General features: G+C 44.0%; 1 protein-coding gene across 4 annotated transcripts in view; it reads right to left on the bottom strand.

The window, feature by feature from the left end:
• Positions 1-839: 839 nt before the first annotated feature.
• Positions 840-23,750, bottom strand: part of LOC138753170 (coiled-coil domain-containing protein 170-like) — a 144,545-nt gene continuing 121,634 nt past the window's right edge. For all 4 annotated transcript variants that reach the window (XM_069915788.1, XM_069915787.1, XM_069915786.1 and 1 more), the window contains exons 9-11: positions 6,332-6,553; positions 5,123-5,359; positions 840-2,751 (exon numbers count right to left, since the gene is read on the bottom strand). In XM_069915788.1, coding sequence (XP_069771889.1) covers positions 2,488-2,751; positions 5,123-5,359; positions 6,332-6,553 — 723 coding nt within the window. In that variant the 3' untranslated portion in view covers positions 840-2,487. The remainder of the gene's footprint in view (positions 2,752-5,122; positions 5,360-6,331; positions 6,554-23,750) is intronic.

The following is a 23,750-nucleotide window of genomic DNA, read 5'->3' as shown; positions in this document are numbered from 1 at the left end:
AGCCCTCTCAGGGTCCAGGAGGAAACTGTCCGGGAAGTGGACCAATTCACCCCACAACCTGAGCCAGAGCCTTCGAGACCCACTGACCCTGTAACACAGGGATCCAGGAAGTTCAGGAAACCCAAAGTCTCCAGTACTGCGGCACTCGACCAGAATTACCAGAGCCCCTGATAGACTTAATGTAAATATTTGTAGACTATTAGTTTTTTTTTAATGAATGGTCTTTGTTTTGAAGGAAAGGTGAATGCAGTGAACTGGAATTCACTGTCTATGTATTGTTCAGATGGCTGTCTCCTTCCCTGGCTCCACCCTCACCTACCCCAATATAAACCCTGGATTTTGCGCCTTACCTCAGATTGTGTCCACTGGCCATTGGTTGTAAGCTATTAAAAGCATGTTTGTACTCCTCAAGTCTCTGAGTGAAATCAGTCACGTTACATCCGTGCTAAAGTGGACGACATCATGTTGCTTCCACATAATTATCCCTCCTGTCATGCTCTGGCTCGTTTACATTACCTCCCCTGATCAATTGCTAGCATCTCTGGCTCATCCTTCTCAGTATCTAGCACCTTTTCCAGTAGAATTATTGTTCACTGCTTCTGACAGAAATCTCATTCCCTCTCCCTTTCTCCCTCTCTCCCCAGCTTTCTCCCTGTTTTTCTTTCTTTCTCTTTCTCTCCCACTCTCTTCATCTCTTTCTTTCTCTTTCCCTCTCTCCTGCTGTTTCTCTCTCCAGCTCTCCCCTTTTTTTTCTTTCCCTCTCTCCAGCTCTCTCCCCATTTTCTTTCTTTCTCTCCCCAGCTCTCTCTCCATTCTTTCTCTTCCTCTCTCCTGCTCTGTTTTTCTCCCTCTCTTTTTTCTCTCTCTCCCCCGCCCTCTCTACAGCTTTCTACCCATCTTTCTCTCTCTCAATTTTTTCTTTTTCTTTTTCTCTCTCTCCTCTCCCCATTTTTCTCTTGGGGTGCAGGTCCACAAGGTGACACAGATGGATAGTGTAGTGTAGAAATCATTTGCCTTGCATTGAGGACATGGTGTTGCTGTTGTACAAGCCATTGGTTAAATCACCCTGAAGGGGTATCATGGTCATTAAGCTACAGCACGGATGTGATATCACTAGAGTGGGTGCAGAAGAGATTCAACAGGATGAATGGAGCGACACAGTTCTGAGTAATGGGATAGGCTGGTCAGCATGAGAGGGTTAGGAGAGGTATAGATAGGAGAAATAGAGTCTATCACAAGCAGGGAGTCGAGAACTGGAAGGCACAGGTGCAAGGTAAAACGGGAGAAGTTTCAAGAAGCTTAAAGTGTAGAGCATTGGCAGATCAGCAGGAAACAGAGAGTGAAACTAAAGGGATTCTATTCTGGATGGCTATCAGTTCCACAGGGCTCAGTGCTGCGGCCATTTCTTTTTATATGGCATATTAATGATTTGGATTGCTCAATTACAAGATTGAAGAGTGGCAGTTTAAAACAGATATGTTGAGGAATTCCTTTAGCCAGAGAGAGGAGGCCAGGTCATTGGGTGTATTTAAGGCAGAGATTGAATCGACAGGGTATGAAAGATCATAAGGAGAAGGCAGATGATTGGGGCTGAGTGGGAAATGATCAGATCATGACGGAATGGCAGAGCAGACACGATGGGCCAAGTGACCTACTTCTACTTCTGTGTCTCATGGTCTTTTGGAACTCTGAGGGGTAGGGTTTCATACAGAAAGTGGCGAAGATTTGGAACAAGCGGCCAGAGGAAGTGATGAGCCAGATACAATTACAACCATTGTGGGGCGGAACAACATCATGGGCCGAAGGGCCTGTACTGTAATGTTCTGTTTTCAATGTGCAATGTTTGGAAGGTTATTTGAAGAGGAAAAAAATGCAGGATCCAGGTGAGCATAGGAGAACTTCTTCAAGGTTGGCACCCCTCGGCGAGATTTCGTAGAGTTTTGGAGTAGACAGAAGTGAATTGGGAAAGTGGAATTTAACTTGGTGGGTCAAACCAGGGTAGGAGTTGCAGGGTGAATGATAGGGGTGGGGGAGAGCTGTAGAACAGAGACTTGGGGTACAGGTACATGATTCCCTTATAAGTGGTGTCACAGGTAGACAGGATGGTGAAGTTTGTTTACCTTTATCAATCAGGGCGATGAATACATGGGCAGGAATGTCACTGTAGAAGGTGTTGGTGAGAGCACATGGTGGGCTCTAGAGAGGGTGTGGGAACATTCATCAGCATGGTCCCAGGGACGAGGAGCCCACCCTCAGGGTGGGACTGGAGCAGCTGGGGTTGTCCTGGTGAGGGGAGGTGCGATGGAGGGTCATGAGGGGATGGGCGAATGGGCGAAGGGAAGGGTCCAGGAGCTGAGGGCATGATTTCAGGGAAAATGTCTGGAGGAGGAGAGAGGTCTGATGGGGTGGTGGAGGCAGAGACAGCACTGGCTCTCAGAAGTGAACGTGATGTTGCAGTCTACACTGTACACTTGCGAGGTGGTGGTGCTAGGCGGTGTCGCTGTAGCCCCGGTGCAGAGAACTGGGGTGAGATCTGCTCTGGCCCCAACTGTGAGGGGGGCTGTGTGAGGGCCATGGCTTCGTGCGTGCCCCAACCCCGTCGGCTGAGCTGCGCGGGGGGGATGAAGTGCGCAGGGTCCCCCGTCCGCGCGTGATGGCCTTCAGTTCGAGGTACACCTTGTCGTCAGGGACTGCCATGCTGTTGGTATTGAACCCCAGAGCTCTCGTTACAAACTCCCGGAAATCCACCAGCTGCAAGAGAAACAGACACCAGCTTGCCAGAGTGCACGAGGAATGCAGAGGCCAGAACCCTCAGCAACCAGGAGGAGCTGCAGGGTCTCAGGGGGTCAGGCAGCATCCGTGGAGGGAAGAGGTGAGCCAACGATTCAGGTCAGGGACTGAAAGTGGCCATCGTAGAATGGCTGAGTCATACAGCACAGCAAGGGGCACTTCGCTCCATCTTCTCCATGCTGACCCTGTCGCCTGTAGCTCTAATCCCATATCCACCTGCTCTGTTCCAAAACATAGCTAAAAGTCACTGTTCTATCTCCACCAGCTCGCTCCATGATGAGACAGAATCAAGAGCAGAGGCAGGCCATTCATCCATCGAGTCTGCTCCACCATCTGATCATGGCTGACAGCCTTTTTCCCTCTCAAACCCCACTCTCCTGTCTTAACCTTTGATCCACTCACTAATCAGCAATTTGACAATCTCTGCCTTAAATTTACCCAGTAATGGACTCCAGAGTCTGTGACCACAAATCCCATTGACTCTCTGGCTGAAAACAAACTCCACCTCTCTGTTCTAAGGGACCTTCTTTTATTCTGAGAGCATGTCCTCTGGTCCTGGATTCTCCCACTGATGGAGACATCTCCACATCCACTCTGTCCAACCCTTTCAGTATTTGGAATGTTTCGATAAGATCCCCCCTCATCCTTCAAAACTCCAGCAAGTACAGTCCCAGAGCCATCAAGCGCTCTTTGTACATTAATCTTATCATTCCCAGGTTCATTCTTACAAACTTCCTCTGGACCCTGTCCAAGGCAGGCACTCTGGTGGACTCTCCAGTTCAGAGTGGAGAAAGCCAAGAGTTGGGAATGGGACGTAAGTGATATACAACCATTAGACATAGGAGCAGAAATAAGCCATTCAGCCCATTGAGTTTGCCCCACCATTTAATCATGAGCTGATCCATTATCCCCCACTCAACCCCCATTGCCCGGCTGTCTCCCATAACTTTTGATGCCAGGGCTAATCAAGAACTTACCAATCTCTGCCTTAAATACACCCAATGACCTGGCCTCCTCAATTACCTGTGGCAACAAATCCCACAGATTTACCACCTTTGGCTGAAGAAATTTCTCTGCATCTCCATTCTAATGGATACCCTTCAATCCTGAAGTTATGCCCTCTTGTCCAAGACTCTCCCACCAGGGGAAACAACCTTTCTATATCTACTCTGTCCAAACCTTTCAATGAGATTTCCCCCTCATTCTCTCAAATTCCAATGAGTACGGGCCAAGACCTGTCAAACACTCCTCATATGATAACCCTTTCATTTCCGGAATCATCCTCGTGAACCTCCTCTGAACCCTCTCTCATGTCAGCCCACCCTTTCTTAAATGAGGAACCCAAAACTGCTCACAATCCTCCAAGTGAGGTCTCACCATGGCCTGAAAAGGCATCAACATCTCATCCCAGCTCTTATATTCCATTCCCCTTGAAATGAAAGAAATGGTCCTACCACACTGATACAACAGCCAGGAATTGAGCACAGCCACCTCTACTTGCTTAAAAGCCAAAAGAAATTTGGCATGTTCCAATGTCTGTGACCAGTTTTAACAGATGTTTCAGAGACAGTGTCCTGTCCAGATGCACCCCTGCGTGGGATGGGAATCTGCTCTGCCCAAGTCTGCAAGGAACTGCAGAGAGTTGTGAACATAGCTCAGGCCATCTCACACTCCCCAACCCCCACCCATCCATCAACTCAATCGGCACCTGTGGTGAATGGGGAAGGGGAGTCAGGCCCTGGGTGAATGGGGAGAGGGGTGATGAATGGGAAGGGGAAGTCAGAGGGCTGGTGTGAATGGGGAGAGTCAGGGAGCTGGGTTAAATAGGGAGGAGGAGGGGATTAATGGGGGGGTTGATAAAAGGAGGGGAGTCAGGGGTCAGGGGTGATGAATGGGGAGGGGGTGATAAATGGAGGGGAGACAGGGGCTGGGGGGAATGGGGAGGGGAGCCAGGGTACTGGTGTGTTCAGGGAGGAGGGGGTGGTGAATGGAGGGGAGACAGAGGCTGGGGTGAATGGGGAGGGGAGCCAGGGTACTGGTGTGTTCAGGGAGGAGGGGGTGGTGAATGGAGAGGGGGATGTCAGGGAGTTGGGGTGAACAAGGAGCAAGGGTGATGAAAGGGGAGAGGGTGATGAATGGAGAGGGGAGTCAGGGAACTGGGGCGAACGGGGAATGAGTCAAGGGCTGGGGTGAATAGGGAGGAGGGGTGATGAAAAGGGAAGGGGAGTCAGGGAGATGAGTTGTGGGTGAGAGTGGGAGGTAGGAACCCAAACGGGATGTGAGTGGGGCAGGGTGGATAGAGAAGCTCCTAGCTCCCCTCTCACACACCCACCTGTCTCTCCCTCCGGGCCATCTCCTCCAGTGCCCTTCTGGTGGAGTGGAGCTCGTGGCTGAGGGACTCATGGACACTCTGTGCACTGGCGTTCCTCTCCCAAGCCCTGCGCTCAGCATGCTCTCGCTCCGACGTCAGAGACACCACCTTGCGTGCCACCTTGTCTTTAACTGCCTCCAGCTTCTCTTGGGATTCCCTCAGTATCCGGATCGTCCTGCTCTGCTCCGTGTTCTGTGCCTTGGGAAAGATCTACCATTGGAATGGTTCCTGGGATTCTGCCTGTCACTCTAGTACACTCGGGAGTTAATTCCCCCTCCCCTCCCCATGGGGCTCTGAGGTGCACAGAGAGCAAGGCAGCAGCGCTCCTCTGTTGTCTGTGGTGAGAACTGCCCAGCGCAGCCAGGTCCACACACACATCTGCATGTGGAATGGAATGTATGTACATCAGGGTATACCTTTGCATGTGCATGGTGTGTTTGTGTACTTAGCATGTCTATGGTCATTTATGTCTATATGATGACATGCAGTGTCTAAAAAAGTTTGGGAGTATTTGAGTACACTGTGTATAAGGCTGTGCATTGCGTGTATCTGTGAACACCAAGTGTATCTGTGGGTCTCCTTTCCCAACAGGATTCCCTAAACCAGTGGACTCTCCTCTCTCCGTCGGACTGCCCAGTTAGCCTACATCATCCCCTCCTCCCTGTTACCCCAGCTCCCTGAATCCCCCTCTCCATTCACCAACCCCTCCTCCCTTTTCACCCCAGCTCCCTGACCCCTCCCTCTCCATTCACCAACCCCTCCTCCCTGTACACCCCAGTACCCTGGCTCCCCCTCCCCATTCACCCCAGCCCCAGACTTCCCTTCATTTATCACCCCCTCCTCCATATTCAACCCAGTTCCCTGACTCACTCCCCATTTACACCAGCCCTCTGACTCCCCCTTCCCATTCATCAACCCTCTGTCACACCAGGATCCCCCTTACACCAGGACCCCTCCTTTAGACTGGCTCCCCACATCAGAATCCTTTACACCAGGATCCTTCCCTTACACTATGGTCTCCCCTTATTCCTGGATCTCCCCTGACACTCAATCCCCTAATACCAGATCCCTCCACACTGGATCTCCATGCACTCGATCACAACAACAGACCCCCACACTGAATCTCCATGCTCTGGATCCCTCCCCACCAGATCCTCATTGGTCCCTTACTTTCAGAGCGGCGATTTCCCCTCCTTTTTTCTTTTTCGTCAGCTCCAGCTCTCCCTGCAGCCTCTCGACCTTCTGCTGCAGTCTGCCCAGGGCAATGTCCTGCTCTCCTCGGCCAGGTAGGGCTTTGCCTTCTGCTGACATGGCCTCCAGCTGGCTGAGTCTGCAGCTCATGAGCTGGATGTGTTGTCTGTTGCTGGCCAGCCTCTCTCTCTGAGATGTCACCTGTCAATGAGAGGGGAGACTGAGGAGGAAGAACTCACTTCGAGAACCCCCAGCATGGATCGCAGACAAGGCCCAAGGCAGTCCCCATTGAAACCAGTTATCCAGAATTATCCAGAGGTTACAGCCTCAGAATACAAAAACATCCCTTTGGAACCAGGCACCACGGTTTGCATAGCGGTTATTGCAATGCTGTTACAGCACCAGCGACCCAGGTTTGTATACAGCACAGTCTGTAAGGTCTTCCTATGTTCTCCTTGTGTCTGCCTGGATTTCCTCGAACCCTTCAAAATGTACGGGTTTTAGGTCAGTGGATGTAATTGGGTAGAAGGTGCTCATGGATCAGAAGGGCTGTTTACTGTGCAATATGTCTAAATTTAAATTTAAATAGAGACGAGGAGGAATTTCTTTACCCAGAGGGTGAAATTTGTTGACGCAGAGGCCAAGTCATTGGATATATTTAATACAGAGGTATATATGTTCTTGATTAGGAAGGGAATCAAGAGTTTACCCAGTGTTTCTCAACCTTTCTCTTTCCACTCACATCCCACCTTAAGTAATCCCTATGCCATCGGTGCTCTGTGATTAGTAAGGGATTGCTTAAGGTGGGATGTGGGTGGAAAGAAAAAGTTTGAAAACCCTTGTTTTTATTGTCCCTCATTGGCTCGTTATGTGCAAAGTTTCATAACTCAAACAAAATATTTCAGTAACAATTGGGTCGAGAGCAGTGATTCTCACCCTTCCCTTCCCACTCAAATCCCACGCTATCAGTAAGGATTTGCACGTTTTCCCCATGTCTGCGTGGGTCTTCCCCCGGGGGCTCTGGTTTCCTCACACCCTTCAAAACGCACCAGGATGTAGGTTAATTAGGTGTATATTGGGCGGCACGGGCTCATAGGAGAAAGGGCCTGTATGTATATATTTAAAAATTTAAAATTAAAAAAATAATGTGTCACACTGAATGTACCACGCAAAGTGCCCATGCACAAAGAATCTCACACTGATCACATTCGGGCTGTGAGGCAGAGGAGGCGGCGACTGGAATTCGGGCAACTATCTGGAGGAGGAGGAGCTTGGAGAGAGTGAGGGGCCAAGGGGCCAACAAAAGGAGGGTAAGTATAGGGGGGCGGCCAGTGAGGAGCAGCCCAGTGAGTGAGTGGCCCAGTGAAGGAGTGGGTCTTTGAGGCTTTGGCTCGAGAGGCTTCGGTGAGCAGAAGCCGAGGACGAGCGTGCTGGACTAAAGGTAAGACATTCACAGTTAATTTAAAATATATCTTACTTTGTAAGGTGTGTGGAGAAGGAGGAAGGAGAAGGAAGAATCACGTGATGGAGTAGTGGCCGGTCAGGGAATTCCAGCCCTCTCCCGAAAACTTTTTAAAAAACACACAAAGCACAAAGGTACAAGATTAAAATTTATAATAAAGTAAAAATAAAGGTGAGAAGAAAATGGCAGCGAAGAGAGAAAAGTCGAAAACAACGGGAAGAAAAGAGAAAGAAAGAATGTCGGAAGAAGAAGGTGAAGGCCTTACCTGTCCGAAGAGGCCCGCCGCGGAGAGAGAAGCCCGCTCCCTCAGGTCAGTGGACGTCCCGGGCTCGGGACTACAAAAATGGCTCGCAGAGCCGAGTAAAAGTGCGCAACCGCGCATGAAAAAAAGCACACTGACGGGAGGGGGGAACAGCTGCGGAGTCGATCTCCACAGCTGAGAGAGACACCTGCAGCACAGCAGCAGGTGCAGAACACGGACAATAACGACAACAAGAAAGAAGAGGGTAAAAAGAAAACAAGGAAACAACAGATGGTCAATCCAGAGGAAGAAGAAGAAGAAGAACAGAAAGAAGTGGAAGAAGAAGAGAAAAGCAAGACAATGGATGTATCTTTTTTTAAAGAATATATGGAATCAGTGAAAGAATGGCAATTACAAGAATTTGATGAGATAAAAAGAAGAATTAAGAATGCAGAAGAAAGAATGAATAAAATGGAAGTGGCCATGTCAGAGATAGGAAAAAGAGTGGAAAATATGGAAGAACGAGAAACAATTGTAGAAATGGAAGTAGAGGAATTAAAAGAGAAATTAGAAGAATCTAATAAAAAAGTTAAAGAGAAACAGGATCTGTTAGCTCAGAAGGTAGATATAATGGAAAACTATAATAGAAGAAATAATATAAAGATAGTGGGCCTTAAGGAAGATGAAGAAGGCAAGAATATGAAAGAATTTATAAAAGATTAGATCTCCAGGGTCCTGGGAAGACCAGAATTACAGGAAGAAATGGAAATAGAGAAGGCACATAGAACTTTAGCCCCGAAACCACAACTGCAGCAAAAACCAAGATCCATTCTAGTAAAATTTTTAAGATATACAACAAGAGAAAATATATTGGAGAAAGCAATGAAGAAAATAAGAGAAGACAAAAAGCCACTGGAATACAAAGGTCAAAAAATTTTTTTCTATCCAGACATAAGTTTTGAACTCCTGAAGAAGAGGAAGGAGTTCAATACAGCAAAAACGATCTTATGGAAAAAAGGATATAAATTTATGTTAAAGTACCCAGCGGTACTTAAAATAGTTATTCCAGGGCAACAAAACAGACTATTCTCGGATCCAGTGGAAGCACGAAAATTTGCAGAACAACTACAAAACAAGCAGAGAGATGAAGACATGTCTCTTCTTTGGCTTGGCTTCGCGGACGAAGATTTATGGAGGGGGTAAAAGTCCACGTCAGCTGCAGGCTCGATTGTGGCTGACAAGTCCGTTAATGAAGACATGTAATGAGAGTAAAAATGACCACGAACTATATGTATGTGTGTATATGGGTATATATATATATATATATATATATGGATGTGTATGTATATATGTGTATACATGAGTGTATCCATATTTAGAGGAAAATATATAGAGTATAGATAAGAATTAATAAGGGAATGAAAGGGAATAGAGGGAATAAGGAGGAAATTAAAAGAGTGACCTTTGTTATATATGAAAATTGAAATCTTTTCCAGGGGGTGCTGGGTGGGGAGGAGTTACGGTCACTGCAAAATCAGTTGACACTTGCGAGTGAATTCGCAAATCCAAATGGAGAGGGGAGATATGGTTGTCCGACAAGGGATAAAGGGCAACTCAGGAGGGGGAGGGGAGAATGGGGTTAAAGAAGTTTTAAATAGGAGAATAAGGAAAATGTTTGATGTTTTAGAAATGTTGTCTTATAAAGTGTTCAAAACAAGAAAGCAGAAATGGATAAGAAGGAAAGGTGATGATGAGGAAACGGAAAGGGAAATTAAACAAAGTATGAAATGGCTAAGTTGAACAATATGACTTTAAATATTAACGGAATACATAACCAAATCAAAAGGAAGAAACTGCTAAATTTACTGAAAAAAGAAAAAATTGATATAGCATTTGTGCAAGAAACACATTTAACTGAATTGGAGCACAAGAAATTAAAGAGAGATTGGGTAGGACATGTAACAGCAGCGTCGTATAATTCAAAAGCAAGAGGAGTAGCTATATTAATCAGTAAAAATGTACTAATTAAAATAGAAGAGGAAATAATAGATCCAGCAGGGAGATATGTAATGATAAAATGTCAGATATATTCGGAGTTTTGGAATCTACTCAATGTATATTCACCTAACGAAGAAGATCAAAAGTTTATGCAAGATATTTTTTTGAAGATAGCAGATACGCAAGGGAACATATTAATAGGAGGGGATTTCAACCTTAATTTGGATTCAAATATGGACAAAACTGAGAAAAAAATTAACAGAAAGAACAAAGTAACCAAATTTATAATTAAATCGATGCAAGAAATGCAACTTTTGGATATATGGAGGAAACAACACCCAAAGGAAAAGGAATATTCATATTATTCGGGTAGACATAAAACATACTCAAGAATAGACCTATTTCTGTTATCAGCTCGTATGCAAGATAAAGTAAGAAAAACAGAATATAAAGCTAGAATATTATCGGACCATTCACCCTTGATATTGACAACAGAGTTAGAGGACATCCCTCCAAGAATGTATAGATGGAGATTAAATTCCATGCTACTTAAAAGGCAGGATTTTAGAGAATTCATTGAAAGACAAATTAAAATGTATTTTGAAATAAATACGGAATCAGTGAAAGATAAGTTTATACTATAGGATGCAATGAAGGCGTTCATTAGAGGGCAAATAATAAGTTATGTAACCAAGATGAAGAAGGACTACAATCAGGAAACAGAGCAGTTGGAAAGGGAAATAGTAAATATAGAAAAAGAATTAGCAATGAAGGAAGATACAACTAAAAGAAGAGAATTGGCAGATAAAAAAATAAAATATGAAACACTACAAACATATAAGGTGGAGAAGAACATAATGAAGACAAAACAGAAATATTATGAACTAGGGGAAAAAACGCACAAAATTCTAGTGTGGCAGCTTAAGACAGAACAAGCTAAGAAAATGGTATTGGCATCAAGGAAAAAAGACAAACAAATCACATATAATCCAACGGAGATTAATGAAAACTTTAGAGAATTCTATGAACAATTATACCAAACTGAAAACGAATGGAAAGAAGGCAAAATAGATGAATTTTTAACTAAAATTAAACTACCAAAATTACAAATAGAGGAACAAAATAAATTAACAGAACCATTTGAAATATTAGAAATACAAGAGATAATAAAAAAATTACCAAATAATAAAACACCAGGAGAGTATGGATTCCCAATAGAATTCTATAAAACATTTAAAGATTTATTAATTCCTCTCCTCCTGGAAGTAATCAACCAGATTGACAAACCACAAAGCTTACCAGATTCATGTAAAACAGCAGTAATTACAGTAATACCAAAGCAAGGGAAAGATCCACTCGCACCAGCGTCATATAGACCAATATCATTACTTAACACAGATTATAAGATAATAGCTAAACTATTAGCAAACAGATTAGCAGATTATGTACCTAAAATGGTAAATCTAAACCAAACTGGATTTATTAAAAAAAGACGGACAACAGACAATATTTGTAAATTTATTAATTTAATTCATGCAGTAGAAGGGAGTAAAGTGCCAACAGTAGCAGTTGCTTTAGATGCAGAGAAGGCCTTTGACAGAGTAGAATGGAATTATTTATTCAAAGTATTGCAAAAATTCAGTTTACCAGAGAAGTATATTAATTGGATTAAAGCATTATATAAGGGCCCATTGGCGAAAGTGAGAGTAAATGGATATATATCAAAGCAATTTAATTTAAGCAGATCAACAAGGCAGGGATGCCCACTATCACCCTTATTGTTCGCCTTAGCTATAGAACCACTAGCAGAATTGATGAACAGAAAATAAAATGAAAGGGATAAAAATAAAAGACAAGGAATATAAAATCAGTTTATTTGCAGATAATGTTATAGTATACTTAACAGAACCAGAACTATCAATAAAAGAATTATGTAAGAAATTGAAGGAATATGGAGAAGTGTCGGGTTACAAGATTAACTTAAATAAAAGTGAAGCAATGCCAATGAATAATGCGGATTTCTCAAAATTTAAGAAGGAATCACCATTCAGATGGCAAATGCAAGCAATAAGATACCTAGGTATACAAATAAATAAAAATCTCGGCCATCTATATAAACTCAATTATTATCCACTACTGAAAAAATTACAGGGCGATTTAGAGCATTGGAAAGATTTACCACTAACACTATTAGGAAGGATAAACTGTATTAAAATGAACATTTTCCCAAGGATACTATACCTATTTCAGGCATTGCCAATACACTTGACAGAGAAATTCTTCAAGGAGTTAAAGAAAATAATAAGGAAATTTTTATGGAAAGGGGGGAAACAGAAGATAGCACTAGATAAATTAACAGAATGGTATAAACAAGGAAGCTTACAACTGCCAAACTTTAAAAATTATTATAGAGCCGCACAATTAAGATATCAGATTTTTATCAAACAAGGGAAAAGCCAGATTGGACTAGAAATAGGGGAAAAGATACCTGAAAACATACTATATAAATGGGATGAAAAATTGGTACAACATAGGAGTTCTCCAGTATTACATCATCTGCTCAATATTTGGAAGAAGATTCATGCAGAAAGGAATAAAACAAATTACCAATTACCAAAACTAATAATGACGCAAAATCAGTTACTCCCTTTTACGATAGATAACCTTTCCTTTAGAGAATGGGAGAAAAAAGGGATCAAGAGAATAGAAAATTGTTTTTCAGGAAATAGATTATTATCCTTTGAACAAATGAAGGATAAATATAATATAACTCAAGATACAGTGTTGGCATATTACCAACTGAGATCCTACTTGAAGGACAAATTAGGAAGCAGTCTGAGGTTACCAGAGGGAAGTAACTTTGAATATGTGATTACAGACACAATGATAATCAAAAGATTTATAACAAATATGTATATTAAACTGCAAGAAAAGGAGAATGAGGAAACAAATGGTAAAACTAAACAAAAATGGGAACAAGATTTAAATATAAAGATAAAGAAGGAAACATGGGAGAAGTTATGCTCTGGAACGAGGTTACGTATGATACAATATAACTGGATACACAGGCTATATATTACACCTCAAAAGTTAAATAAATGGGACCCAACAGTATCTGACAGATGTTTTCGTTGTAAAAAAGTAATGGGAACAACAATTCATGCAATCTGGACATGTGAGAAAGTAGAAAAATTTTGGGAAGATCTCAACCAGATATTAAATAAAATTACAGAAAACAATATACCAAAAAACCCAGAGATCTTCCTCCTAAGTAACATAAAAAACAAAGAATTTGGACTTGATTTGGATGGTGCACAAAAAATATTTGTTAAGATAGCTCTAGCCGTAGCACAAAAATGTATTATGTCAACCTGGAAATTAGAAGATAATTTGAGAATACAACAATGGTATATAGAAATGAATAAATGTATTCCATTAGAAAAAATAACATATAATTTAAGAAATAATATTGAAATATTTGAACAAATATGGGAGCCATACATGAAACACAATAGAGAAAACCTACCGGGGACATCTACCACCTAAATTAACGAAAGGAGAAGGAAATGAAAAGAATTGACTCAGTGGAATTTCTTGTTTATTTTTATTGAATGACAACATTGTTTGACTGGTTTAATGTATCTTAGATTTTGTACTTTAAATGAATGGGGGGGAGGTAGGGAGGGTGGGATGGGAGGAGGGAGGGGGGAGAAAATGACACTATATATTTGAAAAGGAAAATGTATGTATCTTGGTCAATGTGGTTTATGGTGTGAAAAATAAAAAAAATTTTAAAAATAGAGAAGGAGGAAGGATGAGTGTGAGGGCAGTTTCCTGCTCCAGTGTCTCATGTGGGAAGTCATGGAGTCTTCATGTCTCCCGGACATCCACGTGTGTACAAAGTGGGCTGAGCTGCAGCACCTAAGGGACCAAGTCAGGGAACTTGAGCTGCAGCTTGATGACCTCTCTCTGGTTAGGGAGAGTGAGGTCATCACAGACAAGGAGTGTGGCCTGAGGGACCGGGTCAAGGAACTTGAGCTGCAGCTCAATTACCTCTCTCTGGTTGGGGAGAGTGAGGCCATCCTGGACAAGGAGTGTGGCCTGAAGGACCAGGTCAAGGAACTTGAGCTGCAGCTCAATGACCTTACTCTGGTTAGGGAGTATGAGGCTATTGTAGACAAGAGCTACAGACAGGTGGTCGCATAGGAGCCCACGGGAAGAGGGGCAGTGGGTTACCGTTAGGAGGAGGAAAGGGAGGGGTCAGGTTCATATGCAAGCACCCGAGTCTGTAATCTTCAGTACTCCACCTTGAGTATTGAGGAGGGGGATAGTCAGACTATGGTGGGCAGAGTTGTGGTGTCAACCTCTGTGACCCAGAAAGGTAGGGATAAAAAGAAAAGGGCAATAGTCATAGGGGATTCAATGGTTAGGAGGACAGACAGAGGTTTTTGTGGACGTGATAAGGAAAACCGGATGGTGGTTTGTCTCCCTGGTGTCAGGGTCCGGGATGTGACTATGCGTGTTCAGAACATCCTAAAAGGTGAGGGTGAAGAGCCTGAGGTTGTGGTACATGTTGGTACCAATGATGTTGGAAGGAAGAAGGAAGTGGTCCTGCAGAATGAGTATAGGGAGTTGGGTAGGGAGCTTAAAAGGAGGACCACTAAGGGGGTAATCTCTGGATTGCTTCCTGTGCCGCATGACAGTGAGGGCAGAAATAGAATTAGGTGGAGGTTAAATGCGTGGCTAAAGGGATGGAGTTAGAGACAGGGTTTCAAGTTCTTGGACCAGTGGGACCTTTTTTGGGGAAGATTGGACCTATACCATAATGATGTGTTACATCTTAATCCCAGAGGGACCTGTCTCCTGGCTGGAGCATTTGCTAGGGCTGTCAGTGGGGGTTTAAACTAGTATGGTTGGGGACAGGGTTTCAAGTTAGGCAGGACAGCGGGGTGAGGGTTAGTAGGCTAAGGAAAGAGACAATTTTGAATAATTTGAGGGAGGAAAAGTAGGAAGTAGTAAAAAGATGTAGTGAAAATTGTGAGAATGGAAGAGAGGAGGATATGCAGAAGGTAGGATGTAGGAGATCCCTGAGATGTATTTATTTTAATGCGAGGAGCGTAGTAAGGAAGCTGGATGAGCTGAAGGTGTGGATTGACATGTGGCATTATGATGTTGTGAGACATGGTTGAAGGAAGGTTGCGATTGGCAGTTGAATGTTCCAGGATTTCGCTGCTTTAGATGTGACAGAGTTGGTGGATTAAGAGGGGAAGGTGTGGCATTACTTGTCAGGGAGGATATTACTGTAGTGTTGAGGCAAGGTAGACTGGAGGGCTCGTTGAGGGAGGCAGTGTGGGTAGAGCTGAAAAATAAGAAAGGTGAGGTTATTATTATGGGGGTATATTATAGGCCTCCAAATGGGGAAAGGGAACTAGAAGAGCAAATGTGCAAGGAAATAGGTGAGATGTGCAGGAGAAAAAGGGTGGTGTTGGTTGGGGATTTCAATTTTCCAAACATAGATTGGGAAATGCAGTCAGTAAAAGGGCAGGATGGCTTAGTATTTATGCATTTTGTTCAGGATTGCTTTTGGCAGCAATATGTTGAGACGCCAACTAGAGGGGGAGCGGTTTTAGATCTGTTGTTTGGGAATGCAATGGAGCAGGTGACGGAGGTAAACGTTGGAGAGAATTTCAGATCCAGTGATCATGGGTCCATTAGCTTTAGCTTAATGATGGAAAGGGATAGGTCGGGTCCGAGAGTGAAGGTCTTCAAGTGGGCGAAGGCCAGATTTGGAGAAATTAGAAGGGATTTGCAGAGAATTGTGTGGCTGATCTTTTTGCCAGAAAGGATGTAGAGGAAATTTGGGGGGCATTGAGGGGTGAGATTTTGAGAGTACAGGATCTTTGTTCCAGTCAAGCCGAAGGGGAAGACTAAAGGTTCGAGGGAGCTGTGGTTTTCTGGTAATATTAAGAAGTTGGTTCGGGACAAGAGGGAGGCCTATACCAAATATAAAAAACAAGGGATTGAGATGTATGGTCATTACTTAGATTGCAGGTAGAACCTTAAGAGGAAAATTAGAAAGGCAAAATGAAGGTATGACGAGTCCATAGCTGATAAGGCGAAGGTGAATTCTAAGGGTTTTTACAGATACGTGAACAGTAAAAGGAGGGTTAAGGATAGAAAAGGTGGGACCGGTGAATTATGTCAGGAACCATATGAGATGGGAGAAATATTGAACAATTTTTTCTCGTCCGTATTCACGAGGGAAAGGGACATTGGGGTGCCTCAGGGATCAGTGCTGGGTCCCTTGTTGTTTATCATTTAAATTAATGATTTAGAGGAGGGTGTGGTTAACTGGGTAAGCAAATATGCAGATGATACAAAAATAGGGGGAGTGGTGGATAGTGAGGTAGATTTTCTTGGATTACAGAAGGATTTGGTTTGTTTGGAAGAGTGGGCTGAAAGATGGCAGATGGAATTCAATGTAGACAAGTGTGAGGTGTTCCATTTCAGTAAAAATAACTAGAATAGAACATATACAGTTAAGGGGAGGACATTGAGGTGTGCAGAGGAACAGAGGGACCTGGGGGTTATGGTACAGAGTTCACTGAAGGTGGATTCCCACATAGACAGGGTGATTAAGAAGGCATATGGTATGCTGGCCTTCATAAATTATAGTATAGAGTATAGGAGCTGGAAGATGATGCTGCAGCAAGGCATTGGTGAGGCCAGGTTTGGAGTATTGTGCTCAGTTCTGGTCTCCAAATTATAGAAAGGATATAGATAAGGTGGAGAGGAGTCTGTAATCAATATACAGTGTTGGCATATTACCAACTGAGATCCTACTTGAAGGACAAATTAGGAAGCAGTCTGAGGTTACCAGAGGGAAGTAACTTTGAAGGTTTACAAGGATGTTGCCTGGGTTACAAGCATCTGGATTACAGGGAGAGATTAAGGAGACTGGGACTTTATTCATTGGAATGTAGATGACTGAGAGGGGACAATAGAGGTATTTAAAATTATGAAAGGAATAGATAGACTAGACTAAACAGACTCTTTCCCCTGAGGGCAGGGGAGGTTGGAAGAAGAGGCCATGAGTTAAGGGTAAGGGGGCAATACTTTAGGAGAAATATTAGAGGTGGCTTTTTCACTTAGTGAGTGGTGGCAGAATGGAATGAACTTCCAAATGTGATAGTTGCGTCAGGGTCCCTTCTGTCATTTAAGAGAAGGTTGGATGTGTACATGGAGGTGAGGGTATCGGAGGGTTATTGGCGGTGAGTGGGAGGTTTGAGCTAGTGGAGTTGTTCTAGTGAACCGGTGCGGACTCGAAAGGCCGACATGGCCTGTTTCCGCTCCGTAAATGGTTATATGGTTATAAATGATCAAACTCAGTTTCTCACACTCAGAGTCTCACAGTCCGATCCTTAAGTGGTGTGAACAGGTCTTTTAAATGAAAGGTTGATCTTTCAGCACTGAGCACCAGTGAGTTGCTGCAGGATTGTGCACAGTTTAACATGTGATGCCAAGGGTCTCTTGAAATCTGAATAATAACATGAGTGGATGTTATTTCCTTTCACCTGACTGGTCAGCCTTGTGTAATGACTGGTCAGCAGAGTTTATGCAGATATTAGAGATTGGAGAACCTTTACAATAAACTGCACCCTCAGCCCAGTCGTTACTCAGATACAGTGATATTTTTCTTCTGGGGTCAATTCAGCATATTAAATATTACACTTACACCTGCCATGCCTATGCAACTTTTGGCAATAGGATTAATCAACCAAGCCAGTCCTCTCTGTCAATATAAACATCGAGCCAGGAGTAGGAGAGATAATGGGTTCACATCAGGTCCACTCCTCGGCTCAGAAAGGATGAAATGGGGTGCTTTTAGATTGAAGTGAAGATTTGGGGAAATTATTTTTAAAGGTACTTCATGTTCTTTTCCAACAAAGTCCTTGTTAAGGAGAAGATTGAAGCTTATTAGAGGCTGTAGCGTCACCTGTTCAGACCTGTGAGCTGCACAAAGTGGGCTTAATCACTGACAATGACTCAGTCTAAATGTTTGTCAAGGAATCAGACTGGGTCTCCGATCTAAGAGAGACGAGGGAAGAAAAAGAGAAGATATCGAGGTGACCCCTGATGAGATATTTAGATGAGGGGAAGCTTCTTCACACAGAATGTGAGTGTGTGGAATGAGCTGGCAGCTGAAGTGGTGAATGCAGGCTGAGTTTTAACATTTAAAAAGAATATGGACAGGTACATAGATGAAGGGCTATGGACTGGGTGCAGGTCAGTGAGACTAGGCAAAAAAATGGTTCAGTCCAGACTAGAAGGGCCGATGGAGCCTATGTCTGTGCTGTAGCGTGCTATGGTTTTATGATTCTAGACTATTTAAAAGGAGCACCAACTACAAGCCAGTGAGCTGGAAGGGATTCTAAAGGACAGGATCTACCAAGATGTGAACAGTGAGGGACAGAATGGAGGTAGTCAACATGATCGGACTGTGTGGGAGACTGTCTCTCATGAATCAGATGAGATTTTTGAAGGGATGACAAAGCAAGTTGATGAAGGTAGGGCAGAGAATGTTGTACGTCTAGGCTTCAGCAAGGTCTCTCATGGTCTGGAAGGATAAATCACATGGGATCCAAGGGGAGCTGGCCTATTGGATTCAAAACTGGCTTAGTGGAAGGAGGCAGAGGGTAGTAGTGGAGACTTGTGTTCAGTGGTGTGCCATAGGGGTGGGTGCTGGATCCACGGCTGTTTGTCATCTGTATTAACAATTTTTTTTTCATCTAAAGTATAACCATATAACCATATAACCACTTACAGCACAGAACAGGCCAGTTCGGCCCTACTAGTCCATGCCGTAGCAAATCCCCACCCTCCTAGTCCCACTGACCAGCACCCGGTCCATACCCCTCTAGTCCCCTCCTATCCATGTAATGATCCAGTCTTTCCTTAAATGTAACCAATGATCCCGCCTCGACCACGTCTGTCGGAAGCTCATTCCACATCCCCACCACCCTCTGCGTCAAGAAATTTCCCCTCATGTTCCCCTTATAATTTCCCCCCTTCAATCTTAAACCATGTCCTCTAGTTTGAATCTCCCCCTTTCTTAATTGAAAAAGCCTATCCACATTTACTCTGTCTGTCCCTTTTAAAATCTTAAACACCTCCATCAAGTACCCTTCTCAATCTTCTACGCTCCAGAGAAAAAAGCCCCAGTCTGCACAACCTTTCCCTGTAACTCAGACCCTGAAATCCTGTCAACATTCTCGTGAACCTTCTCTGCACTCTCTCTATTTTGTTTATATCTTTCCTATAATTTGGTGACCAAAACTGTACACAGTACTCCAAATTTGGCCTCACCAATGCCTTGTACAATTTCATCATAACCTCCCTACTCTTGAATTCAATACTCCGATTTATGAAGGCCAACATTCCAAATGCCTTCTTCACCACACCATCTACCTGAGTATCAGCCTTGAGGGTACTATTTACCACAACTCCTATATCCCTTTGTTGCTCTGCATGTCTCAATAGCCTACCATTTAATGCATGTGACCTATTTAGATTTGCCTTTCCAAAATGTAACACCTCACACTTATCTGTATTAAATTCCATCAGCCATTTCTCAGCCCACACCTCCAGCCTTCCTAAATCACCTTTTAATCTATGGTAATCTTCCTCACTGTCCACAACACCACCAATCTTTGTATCATCCGCAAACTTGCTTATCCAATTCTCCACCCCTACTTCCGATCGTTAATATATATAACAAACAATAGTGGACCCAGGACCGATCCCTGAGGAACTCCACTAATCACCGGCCTCCAATTGGACAAACAATTTTCTACCACTACTCTCTGACACCTCCCATCCAACCATTGCTGAATCCATTTCACTACCTTCTCATTTATACCTAATGCCTCCACCTTTTTTCCTAACCTCCTGTGGGGAACTTTGTCAAAAGTCTAAATAGACAACATCCACAGCTTTCCCTTCATCAAACTTTTTTGTCACCCCCTTGAAAAACTCAATCAGGTTTGTCAAGCATGATCTACCCCTGACAAAACCATGCTGATTACTCCCTATCAATCCTTGTACCTCCAAAAATTTGTAAATAGCATCCCTCAGAACACTTTCCATCAACTTGCCCACCACAGACGTCAGACTTACAGGCCTATAATTCCCAGGTTTGCATTTGGACCCTTTCTTAAACAGAGGAACCACATGCGCCACCCTCCAATCCTTTGGTACCACCCCCGTGGCCAGTGACATCCTAAATATCTCTGTTAATGGTCCCACTAACTGTCCACTAGCGTCCCTGAGTGTCCTAGGGAATATTTTGTACGGTCCGGGAGATTTATCCACCGTTATCTTTTTTAACACAGCCATCACTACCTCCTCGGTTATCCTTATATGCTTCATGACCTCCCCACTATTTTTCTTTACTTCAACTGGTTCAACATTTTTTTCCCTAGTGAATACCGAGGCAAAGAAATCATTTAAAATTTCCCCCATTTCCTCAGACTTCTCACTCAGCCTACCCTCGCTATCTACAAGGGGTCCAATTTTATCTCTCACTAATCTTTTACTTTTAATGTACTTATAGAAACCCTTTGGATTTATTTCTACTCTGTCAGCCAAAGCCTCTTCATGCCATGGATGGCATTGTTTAGTAAGTTTGCAGATGGTGTGGTGGAGAGTGCAGAAGGATATCTCCATTTACAACAGGGGGTCAAGATGAGATGAGAAGGTGGGCCAAGGAGTGGCAAAAGGACTAGTCTGATATCCTTCAAGGTCACTGCACAGGTTGATAGGATAGTTAAGGTTTGAGCCCTTTATCAAGGGTATGAGCAAAGTGTAGGCAGGTGACTGAATCTAATGGTGGGGGGAAGGGAGGGGGAGAGGAGCACAGATCCACAGACAGGTAATATGTGGATAAGGGAGGGAGGGAAGAGAAGAAAATGGGGGAGGAGGGGGTTGCTCTTTGAATGGAGAATGAAGGGATGGAGAAGAGAGGGAGAATGGGGAGTGGGCTAACAGAGACCAGAGGAGTCACTGTTAATGCCATCTGGTTAAAGAGTGTGCAGTTCTGGTCACTCAGCTATTGAAAGGACATCAATAAATTGGAAGGGTGCAGAGGAGATTCATCAGGATGTTGCAGGGGAATGAGGGCTTGTGTTATAGGGAGAGGGTAGATAGGCTGGGTTTTTATTCTCTACAACATAGGAGGCTGAGGAGGAGGAGGGGGTTTTCTTAGAGGTTTATAAAATCATGAGGGCCGTGGATAAAGTGAAGGGCCACACACTTTTCCCTAGTGTAGACGATTTTAGAACTAGAGGGCAGAGCTTTGAAGTGAGAGGGAAAAAATTTAAGAGACACCTGAGGGGAAACATTTTCCATATCTGGAATGAGCTGCAGGAAGAAACTGTAGAAGTTGGTGCAACAGATTTGGACAGATTGGAAGGACTTATGGGCCAAATACAGGCAAATAGGACCAGCCCAGAATGCCAACTTAGTCAGCATGGGCAAGTTGGGCCGAAGGGCCTGGCCGTGCTACATGATTCAATGACTCTATGCATTGAACATAGAACAGTGCAGCACAGGAACAGACCCTTCATCCTATGATGTTTGTGCAGGCCATTATAAAGTAATCCCACTTGCCTGCACATGGTTCACACCCCTGCCTATTCACATCTATATTGTTGCTATTTGCTTCCCCTGTAACCCCTAGCAGCCCATTCCAGACACCCACTACTCTGTGTAAGAAGAGTTTCTTCCCCGTCGCCATCCGATTTCTGAATGGACAACGAGCCACAGACATGGCCTCACTTTCTCTTCTTTTGCACTGATTTATTAATTTACAGTAATTTATAGAGAATTTTGCACAATACTGCTGCCACAAAACAATAAATTTTGTGATGCACGTTTGATAATAAACCTGATTCTGATCTTTCTCCCAGAGGTGAGGGGTAGAGGTTTGGGGGAGATGTGTGAGGCAGGTTTTTCTTACACAGAGTAGTGGGTGCCTGGAATGGGCTGCTAGGGGTTGCAGGGGAAGCAAATAGCAACAATATTGATGTGAATAGGCAGGGATGTGAACCAAGTGCAGGCAAGTGGGATTACTTTATAATGGCCTGTACCCTCCAGATGCCTCCACACATCAACACTCCCAAGGCTCCTGCCTTTGACCGTGCACTTTCCTCTTACACCTGAAATATAACCTCACATTTCTCCGGATTAGATTCCGTCTGCTGTTTCTCCGCCCGTATCTCCATCCGAGCACTATTCCACTGGATCCTTTGATAACCTTCCCCACAACCCCACCAGTTTTTTGTATTGACTACAAACGTACGAGTCGGACCATCCACAGCTCATCAAAATGCAGAGGTCCCAGGACTGATGAAGCTTTTGAAAAACGGCTACCTTTTGAGTGTGTATTACTTAGAATATCATTCATATATTTTATATTATTAAGAATGTATTATTTATCAGAGAAAACTTATTCTAAATTGGGTTCATCTCCTGAGGCAAGATCTGAATGGAAAAAACACAGATGCTGGAGGAACTCAGCTGGGCTCGTAGCATCCATAGGAAGTGAAAAGATATAACCGACTGTCACACTTTGACAAAGGGCTCAGGCTTGAAATGTTGGTAATATATCTTGACCTCCTGTGGATGCTGCGAAACCTGGTGAGTCCTTCCAGCATCTCTGTGCTTCTACTACAATCATAGCGACTGCAGACTTTGGTGTTTCCCTCAAGATGCAAATGGGTTTAGCCTGCTCACTTCAGATGGGGTTAAGGTCCACTCGTTTTTGATATTGCAGGAGGTTCAGAGTTTACAGTGACCTTGAGCCACACATTCCATGCCCACCCCGCTCGTGAAGGGCAGGTTGCCACCACACCAGATCGTCACCTTTTGCTGCAAATTCTGCAGGGTGTCCTTCTTGCTGGCATCCCGCCTCTCCAGCTCTGCTAGTTCCAGGGCCCGAGCCAGCAGCCGCTCATCCCAGCTAACTGTGTCCTCCGACCAAACATCTCCCTCCACCTTCATTGCGTGGGCCAGCCCACGCAGCAACTTGGTGTGCTGAGAAAGCAAAGTAACATGCTCAGAGCAACACAAAGCACATGGTGAGATACCAGAACCCAGGCTGTGTCACTAACAAAGACCGTCACAGCAGACAACAGGTTAGAGTAGACCCTCTGGGCTGCTCACAAAACAAGCTCTTTCCCATGGACCCAGGTCGATATGACAATAAACAGGATATTCAGGCCCTCCATGTCAGTGATTCTACCCCATCACAGCCTCACCTCCACATCTTCCCATGGGAGCTCTTCTCGTTGCAGCACGTCATTCTTCTCCACACCCTCCATCACATTTACATGGGCTGAATAGCACACAAAACAAAGCTTTTCAATGTATCCTGGTGCATGTAACAATAAACAAGGGTCTATAGTCCATAAGGCCATAAGACATAGGAGTAGAAATAGGCCATTCAGCCCATCGAGTCTGCCCAGCCATTTAATCACAAGCTGATGCATTTAATTCTCTACTCAAACCTCTGCAGAATAAAAACTAACATGCTATCCTAATCTCCTGCTGTACCTTGCTATGATCTGAGTACAAGGGGTAACCCAGATCCCTTTGAACATCAGTGTCAACCAGATGGAAGGGGACCCTGAAGGTAAACT

The sequence above is a fragment of the Narcine bancroftii genome, chromosome 2 (assembly GCF_036971445.1).
Source record: "Narcine bancroftii isolate sNarBan1 chromosome 2, sNarBan1.hap1, whole genome shotgun sequence".
Taxonomy (NCBI): domain Eukaryota; kingdom Metazoa; phylum Chordata; class Chondrichthyes; order Torpediniformes; family Narcinidae; genus Narcine; species Narcine bancroftii.
This window is presented reverse-complemented; position numbering and strand designations above follow the sequence as displayed.